Consider the following 9,264-nt stretch of genomic DNA (forward strand, 5'->3'; position numbering starts at 1 on the left):
CACGTAGCGAGCATTACACGGTACTCTTCAGTGACAGCGCAGGAGGGATGGTAGCTGCCCCCTACTGAGCGAAACAGAGGTCACTTTCAGGGATCTCAGAGGTGGCTCTGTGATATATGCTTCCACGAGCCATTCTTTAAACCGCAACATATACGAATGGGCACTTCCTGTAGTGAAAATATATCGACGACAACTTAAAAAAGCGGTGATTAGCATTGTAATCTCTCCATGATATGGTACTTTAAGAAGACATTAGCGGTAGCTGGCTGTGCATTCCATGTTATTAACATCACAACCCTTAAATCTATGTTTGTTGAACTAGCCAACCGTGGTAATCGGAGGGGTGCGGTGGAAGGCCAACAAAACTGAACGCAAAAACACGTTCTAAATGAGTTTTCAACATAGATTTCAATGAACATATGCAATTAATGCTTTCAACCAGAGATTAGAAAGTTTTGAAAATGTCGTTCCGACGGCAATAATGTCAGTACACGTAGAGAAATTGGCATGCGTTTTATTAGCACGGTTGTATTTTGCATAAGAGTAGAAATGATCAGCAAATAGCTAAAGCCACAAACCCCACGCAATCAAAAGGAGATGAATCGTCTAAAAATGAAACATCGCTAATTAGTTGTTCGCTTATGAAGCCGCCTATTAATATCGCCTGGGCCTAATCCTATACCTGACCCTCTTGCTAACCTAACCTCTGAGACCTAGCCCAATCCCGTTTATCAAGTTTTATTCGTTTTGATTTTTTGCTTCACTTTAGGTGCTCATGGAGAGCTTTGCAGGTGGCGTATTAACGGTAGTAGATGAGGACGGCGGATTCCAGCAGCTTCTTTGATGCGCTCCATTCCACACCTGTCCCGTAGCCGTTCCAGTCGAAGGCACCAAAGTCACCGCACTGCCTCGGGTTTCCCTCAGGCACGTAGCCCGCGCCGCCTATACAGAACTGCACACACAAATATTTCGAGAAGTAGGTTTTCGTGGCCAACACACGAGGCAGGAATTTACGTGACAAAACCTCACTAATTAGCTGTATCGGGTGGTGGGGGGTTAAACGACACATTTATATTTATGTGAACTAACCCGAAAAAAAACCTGTTATGGATAATATTGGTCGCAAAAGCCTCCGACGTGTTTAAATGTGAGGTAGTGAGCTTGGAAATCGAGTGCCGCTTCATCAAACTTTCCAATTTCCTTGCAATATGTTATTTATCTCAAAAGACTGAATGATCTTCAATGAGCTTCCGTTTCAATGGATATTTTTTTACGATGGTAATTATATCGAATATGTCTTAAAATGAGTATTTTTCAAAGGTCTAGACATGGATGCTTCGTCTGCTTCATGCTCGTGTTTTGTATTTATCAAATCACATTTTTACAATGTTCTTGTCTTTCGCACCGTACAATGCCAGCCGTGCCAATAATCGAAAAAAAACATTCAAAAGAAGAGATATAGCGATGAGAGAATGTGATGCGAGAAAGTTATGCAATAAATAAATGCGAGAGAAAGTTTATTCATGTATTCATTTAAAAGATAGGTTTTCGTAGGGCTCTATCATTATCTGCGAAATATCCTATTCTTGAGCATCTCTAGAATGTAGCCCTCGCGAGGGGATGCTGTATTGCACTGCACTGCCCTATGCTGCCCAGTATAGCTCCGTGGCAGATGTATGGCACTGCAGAACGCTACTTACGGTCTCAGGATTGCAGTTGCTCACGATCTTAATCCCTGAGCAGATGGCAAATGGGGCTTTCTCGTTGTTGAACACTCTCAGTTGCACAAACCCTGGAGTTGTTCCACCTGTGGAAACATACGTCTCAACGAAATTAATGTAAAACTATTTGCTGTAATGTTATAAAGTGTACTGTGATAAGAAAAAACATTGGTCATCTGGCATGACCTCCATCAGCTCTGATCACTTTTTTTAAATACTCACAAAAACAAAGATCACCCGTGTAGCCTTAGCACACTGTTGGGGCAAGTGCTGTTAGTGAGCACCTATGAAGGCCAGCACAGCACACGAGGGGGTAGGTGGCTGACACCACACCCGGCCGCCTTTGTTTCTCCAGTGGCGATGTTTACACACCGCACCAGGTACTCATTTGAGCCTGAGTCGACCCAGGGGAGGCCCAGGAGCGGTTCAGATAATCGTCACTGGTGGGCGGGGACACCCCATGTGCATTCCATCCTAGGATCCCCATGCGCAATGCATGAAAAGCAAAAAGCAAAACCAGAACCAGGGCAACCGACCAAACGAAAGGGGGAAGGCCACTTTAAAGAGATGGGGTTTCAAAGTAGGCTTAAATATATCTAACGACTCTGATTTCCTGATTTCGAGTGGCAAGCCGTTCCATAGCTTGGGTGTCACGCTAACAAAAGCACCGATCGCTAAAAGAGCGCAACCTAGACCTGGGAGTGCTGAGTAGTTGAAGATCAGAAGATCCCAAGGACCTTGATGGAATATATGAATGTATTAGTTCCTGCAAGTAATGCGGGGTGAGCGCTTTTAAAGACGTGTAATCTAATAGCAGTATCTTAAAATCTACTGGGAATTTGACTGGTTGTCAATGAAGGGATAAGAGGACTGCTGTAATGTGCTCATGGAATGGTGTACGTGTAAGCACTCTAGCAGCTGCATTCTGAACAAGCTGGAGTCTGCCCAGTACTTTGCTCGATATCCCAGGCAGTGCGGCGTTGCAGTAGTCTAGTCGGGATGACACAAAAGCATGGACCAGTCTCTCCAAGTCGGCAGGTGACAGGATGGATGCATTCTGACAATATTTCTTAGGTATAAAAAGGACATTTTAACCACCTTTTAGATAGATGTGCCTCAATGGATAACGACTGGTCAAACTGAACACCAAGGTTTCTGACCTCCCGTGAGGGACTGCCATCGTGACCATCAATCAACAAACGAGGCGAACCAACTTTAGAAAGATGCAAAGGGGAGCCGATGAATACGGCTTCGCTCTTGTCGGCATTTAGTTGCAAAAATGTTTGGCGCAACCAAATAGTGGGCGGGCCAACACCATGTGGGGGCATGGCTGCCAGATAAGAGGTGTTTCAGTGGACTCCCACCTCGTAGCAGATAAAATACCAATGATAAGCGGTACTTACTTATACAGTTAGGGCAGATGAGAGAATTGATGACTCCATCACTTCCATAGTCATAAACAATGGGATAGGCAGGCCCGTTATTGGTGGGACAGCTTCCGGAATTGTAGGTTAATGGGAAGAAATTCTGACAAAACAAAGGAGAATGCCATCAAAGTTTAAAAGCAACACAGTAGTTACTTAAAAACACCATAACACAACGCTGCACCAATTAATGTGTTTGTGTATTATCACCTCCGATATTAGTACATTTGGCTACATACAGTGCGAAATAAGTTCAACATACATACCGTGTATGCTTATTGCTTTTGTCAAATCACCGCTAAATTAAGGCCTCCGCACAGATTGTGGGTCACGGTAGTTTATAGGCCATATATCAACACTTTGGACAGTGCAGATTGGTGGAGGAAGTAGGGAGCATACACGTGGAAGCGTAGAAGTATGTAACAACAGATTGCTCCACTGTCCTTTGCTGTCCAATGTATAGTCCTGAGGCGCTATGACAACCTGTTCATACTGGTCACCGGGGATACATTTCATCCAGAGCTGTCTGGGGCCGAGCTCCAGAACATGTTTCTATGAAATTAAGCATTTCTCATCACCCATTCAAGCACTATGCAGGCTCAACCCTGATTATTAAACTATGTTTTATTTTTCTTCTTGGTTCTTTCGGTAAAGTCACGTAGAAGGGAAGTAATAAAATAATAAAAATAAAACATAATAAAACAAATAGAACAAAAAAAATTATGTTTTATTTTACCAGGTAAGGCCCACTGAGCTATACTGCTCTTTTTCAGAAGCGACCTGGCCACAAATTATAGCTCAATGAAGTGGCTTATCGTAGCCAAATACTGTTGATTCGCATGTTGATTCATTAGCATACAATGTGTATGTTTGTTGAACTTCCTTCACACCGTACGTAGCCAACTGTGCTAATCGATATCTAACAAGATCGGATGCCTTGTGGGTTTTTTTGTCATATGCTTTTAACATTCCATCCTCACTACAATTTTTCGATCACACTTTCAACCTCACGGAGCACAACCATTGGCGGCCTGTCCATACAGGCGAACTAGGCGACCACCAAGTTAAATGGGGGGCGCCAAATTCGAAAGGAAAAAATGCTTATAAAATAACAAAGATGTAATTGTTCCATATCCCATGTGCAAACCGAGGGAATGTATTGGCTCGACGGATGGACAGACAAACTGAATAATTATGCCACTGTTTAAAAAAAATACGCTTAAGAAAATAAAAAACTGGAAATCGGGGCAAAATGTAACCAGGTTAGCAAAAAACCCCAGCCTGGATCTCCCCTCGGGGTTTGGGGGTGGGGCGTCCCAATAGCATGGTTCACCCTAAGGGCGCCATTTGCTGGCAGCTAGTCTAGAGCTGCCCATGATCCCAACAACAAGTCAAGCAAAATAATTTACCTTGAAAAAGGAGTAAAGGTTCCCTCCAAAGGCACCCAGAAACTTCGACTCCGTGTGGTAGCGGAAGAGCGACGACGCCTTCCACAAAGGGAGAGGAGTCCCATTGGGAACATGCCACACTCCTATGTCATTTGCCTCCAGGTCGTAATATCCCGGATTCTGAATAAATGAAACACACACGCAGCACAATTGCAATGAACCACTTAAGGGAGCGGATATAAGTATTTACAAATGAACATTTTCTTTGCCTGTTTCAGCACGTTCACTTAAATAATCAAGCAATATATTTGTCTATATTAGCAGACCTTTCAAGCAATTGTATGTTTAATATGTTTTCCTCCTACATATCATTTGGGAGATCCACAGCGTGATGGACACGAATTTTATGTACGTGTCGTGTAATAACGCGGGCTGCTGACGGAGAAGTGATCCTGGCAGCAAGTCAGTACACTCGTCAGCAGAGGGAGATCTAAGGGGAATCCCAGGAAGGGGTCAATCTGGAAGCCTCAGAACCTGCTAGCAGGTTCGAGAAAGGGGGCGTGGCAAGGGCGGAGCGAGGCCACGCCAGGGGGATAAGAGGGGGCCCGGGACGGAGTTCGGGGCTGTTGCTGGAAGTGGATCCCCTCGCTGTATCACCGTTCGTCACCTTCGTCACTGCCATCTCGACCACCTCAGAAGCCACTAGCAAGACAGCCTGCCAACTGTGTGTAAGCACACATCCGTCTCTTGACGGTGCTAGGTAGCACCATCAAGAGACGGATGTGTGACTAGTGTGTAAGCACAATGTGTAGAATAAAAGGTGCCTTTAGAACCCTGTCTCCGACTGAGTCACGACATACGTTTCAACTAGCTGCCACTACATTTGTCTCTGGTTCCTTCCAAAAAGAGGTCAGTTTGAAATCTTGATGTCTACAAAGTAACTTGCAGCGCCACACCTATCACCATCCTTAAGGAAAAGAACAGGTTCACAGGTTTGATGAGCATTTCTGTCAGGTTTTGGGGGAGGGAAACCCCTTCATCTCATAACATGATGGGACAAGGTGGGGTTGCATAACGATTTATGGAAGCTACCTAGTTTGTCGCTCAACACAAAGTTTCAGGTCTTCTTGGCCAGTCATGCCGTCCCTTCTGGATGCTTGCCAAATGTGAACCCCCCTAATGGAACATCTGCGTTGGTTAGAAACATTTCAAACTGGCCTGCCTATGATCCATCCTGGGTTTAACCAGGCTGGATTGTGTGAGGAGCTCACAAATCATTGAAAGATCTGGACCCAGTCCCCATCTGAGCTCCTCCGGTGGGCAAGGCTCCAATGGCTGGGTCATGTAGCCCGCATGCTCAAGCCCCTGCATTTGTATGGGTCCAAATTGTGGAAGTGCCATTTTTGGTAAAGACAAACCTTGTAGTCGTCATCAGTCGCCGACTCGGGCACACCAAATGTGTTGAGGTTTGCCCAGTTTTTATCCCCGTCTACGAATGGAACTGCAGGATTGCTGCCCTGCTGACTGGTCCAGCGGTCTCCCGTGGTGCACTTGGCCGCGATGTTGTTCTCGTGAACGCTGGCGACCAGGGTCCAGCCTCCTCCGTTGGTGTTCATGTCGCAGAACGCTTGGTAAGACTGCCCGCTCTTCGTCTGCAGCAAGTATAGCCCATCTTTCGTGAGCAAAAGGAACAGCAACAAATGGGTTATGTGTGGATGTAGAACAAACGTGGGTTTATCAGTGTACTATCTTTCCATTGACAAAGCACTTGTGATACCCAAATCAATTATGTAGGTAAATATGTATTTTGGTACAGCGTGCAGTGCTGTGAGGTTGAGAGAGGGGCCAACTGCAGGTGGTATTGGTCAATTAGTTGCTCAGAGATATGGCTGGGTCACTTGGCTTGTGTGTGAAAGGGGGTGCATCACGTGGCAGGAATCGTGGGCATGGTTTTGTGGCATCACAGCCATGAACAGACCCCACCTACATCCCCTAGCGTGCCCTGGAATCCACCAACATCCCAGATGAGGGGTCGGGGATCCAAGGGAGGGCTGAGGAGGTAGGGGGCGAGCGGCAGGAAGTGGGGGGACGTGCCAGTTGGTGGTTGGACAATGGGCGTCAGTGTTGAGGCTTGACCAGGAGTCGGAAAACCATTCAAGGTATAAGAGCAATTATTTTGTTTTATAATTTGACCAATATAGTTCGAGAGCCGCATCACACGCAGAGCGACTTTTACACAACCACAGCAGGTATACAGCAAATGACAAATTATTACTATAAATAAGCTATGAATACTAAAACTTTTTTTTTTATTTTACCATGTAAGGCCCACTGAGCTCTACAAGCAGTCCTCGACTTACGAACACTTGTACTGACTAACTGCTTCTATGAAATATTTGAAAACATTGACTTAAATCGCAAACTCGCAATTGTAAACTGAGAATCGATCCTCAGCGAGATACGGGCAGCCAAAGAGTCTCAAGGGGGAAGACAAAGAGCCGCAGGTTGCCGAGCCTTGGGCTAAAAGGTCGGAGTCGGATTTCCGATATCGGTGTGTCAGCTTAGTTAGGGGGTAGATCTCCATTGAAGCATTGCGTGAAGCATCTAGCCTCACCTCGCTCTGTTTTTGTCTTCTCTTTGATTTCAAGGCATGAGTGTGGCAGCTCCTCGGACCATTTCTTTTGTGAAATCCCACTGCAATTCTCTGCTGAGAAGCACACTGCTGCACTCACAACACCGACACCTGGAAGCACAAGGCATCAGCATCACCCAGATTCAAACCCCACAAGCAAAGCACAGCATGATTCTATTGGTGATCCCAAGTCGGTGGTAGACATATCACATTTTATTGGTGGCACACAGTAACCGCATGTAACAATTACTGTTTATATCGGATTATTCTTAACGGTTGAACAAACTGAACTTCATTCAACTTTGTTGTCCTTCCCCCACACCTCTCATTAGCACGGTTGCCTATGTATGGTGCGAAAGAAGTTCAACATACATATACATGTTACTGCATAAGAGGATAAAACTAAATATACAAACATGCAAAACATGTACTTGCGCACTGTATCGATTGCATCAATTTCGTCAACTTTAATAAAAAAGAAACTCACAGAAAAGTGCCGTAGAAATGCTCAGAAATGGCAACAATTTGAACAGCCCCATGGATAAGCAGAGAAACCACGCAACTCTCTATAACTCTACAGCGATCAGAAGCCTGTAAATACAAAACATACAAACCGCTGCAGGTAACAAAACCCCCAATACAACTTTGCGAAGATATACTGTGAGCACTAGAGTGAGAACAGAATCGTTATTAGTTTAAGACACCATCCTTGCAGACTACAGCAGAAGTTGTCAGCTCTGTGAGCGTTGGGCAGACACTTATAGTTGAATGCCTGCTCATAGCAACCAATCAGGAAAGTGTATTGTGGCAGGAAATAGGGGATATGGAAATATGTTCAGGGTCAGCCAAGTTGAATATCCCATACTACTCATAACAATCGGATTGTTTTTGTCCAACAGTGTAAAGTTACAGCTTTTGAACGCGAATGGAAAATTTTATCAATTATATTACCGCCTCACTCAGCACAAATGACGCCCGCCTGTAAAGTATAACTGAAATAAAACCCTGTTAAAATGTTAAGTCTATTCCACTGTTTGTGCCAAACATGAAAGTTGTTCCAATGGTAAAATTGTGCACGCATGATTGCAGTAATATTTACAGTGCAATGAGTTAAAAACGCAACTTGAAGCTTAGAAACCCTAAAAAAACACATTTTGACATATACCATTAAAAATAGAAACGAATTTGAATGTATTTAACGTGTTCAGTTGTTTAAAAACTCACTAAAAATCAGTTTTAAAAAAATCTTTGCCATTACGGTATTCGTTGTACATTTTAAGTAGACATCCCCAGCGAGCACCAGCTGTGATGTTTACGCAAAGTCGTGAGGGCTCAATACAATATCCCAGATAAGTAAGTTCACCATGGTTGGCCTTCGGGGGGAATGGCGCCCCGTACGAACTTTGCATTGGTTACCTCCAATTCCACTCGTGTTGGTTTATTCTCTTAGTTATTAGACTTAAATACAGCAGCACTATCTCGGCCTCGCTGTGCGCTGCGTTGCACCCCTATCTCATCCACAGTTTAGTGTTAAGTGTAATGCTGTACATTTGGGGTGCAGTGGGATGAATACACTATGTGCCTGTATGCAACGCACCAGCTTGTGCCTTTGTCTAGTTGTTCAGGGGTAATGTGGGGGCCTGGTCCTTCCAGGATCTATTGTTATCTGAGACAATGTTCTGATGCTGTGGTGTTCATTGTGTGGGTGTTTCCGAATTATAACAGATGCTGTATCTGTGTTTTCTCACCAGTTTTACCTGTTACAATCAATAAATGACGATCGGAGTTGGACGGTCATCCTGGCTCCGAGGGTTTATTGAACACATGGTTATCTACTCGACTAGCGGTGCAACGCAGCGCATGGCAAGGCCGAGATAGTAAGAAGATACACTTCTTAAAGCTCCCAAGAAGTCCTGCAGCCAGCTCTGCAGCCAGCTCTGCAGCCAGCCCTGCAGCCAGCTCCGCAGTCAACTCTGCAGCCAGCTCTGCAGCCAGCCCTGCAGCCAGCCCTGCAGCCAACTCTGCAGTCAACTCTGCAGCCAGCTCTGCAGCCAGCCCTGCAGCCAGCCCTGCAGTCAGCTCTGCAGCCAGCTCTGCAG

The 9,264-nt window shown here is 45.0% G+C and overlaps 1 protein-coding gene across 1 annotated transcript; it reads right to left on the reverse strand.

Moving 5' to 3' along the window:
- Positions 1-686: 686 nt before the first annotated feature.
- Positions 687-7,859, reverse strand: LOC144950314 (intelectin-1-like). The gene is made up of 7 exons (XM_078880418.1): positions 7,653-7,859; positions 7,148-7,276; positions 5,952-6,205; positions 4,555-4,713; positions 3,125-3,248; positions 1,701-1,807; positions 687-952 (listed from the first exon to the last, which is right to left on the reverse strand). Exons 1-7 carry the CDS (start codon positions 7,702-7,704, stop codon positions 800-802), a joined length of 978 nt encoding a protein of 325 aa, XP_078736544.1. The 5' UTR covers positions 7,705-7,859; the 3' UTR covers positions 687-799.
- Between the last annotated feature and the right edge of the window lie 1,405 nt (positions 7,860-9,264).

Source organism: Lampetra fluviatilis, chromosome 57, assembly GCF_964198595.1.
Source record: "Lampetra fluviatilis chromosome 57, kcLamFluv1.1, whole genome shotgun sequence".
NCBI lineage: Eukaryota > Metazoa > Chordata > Hyperoartia > Petromyzontiformes > Petromyzontidae > Lampetra > Lampetra fluviatilis.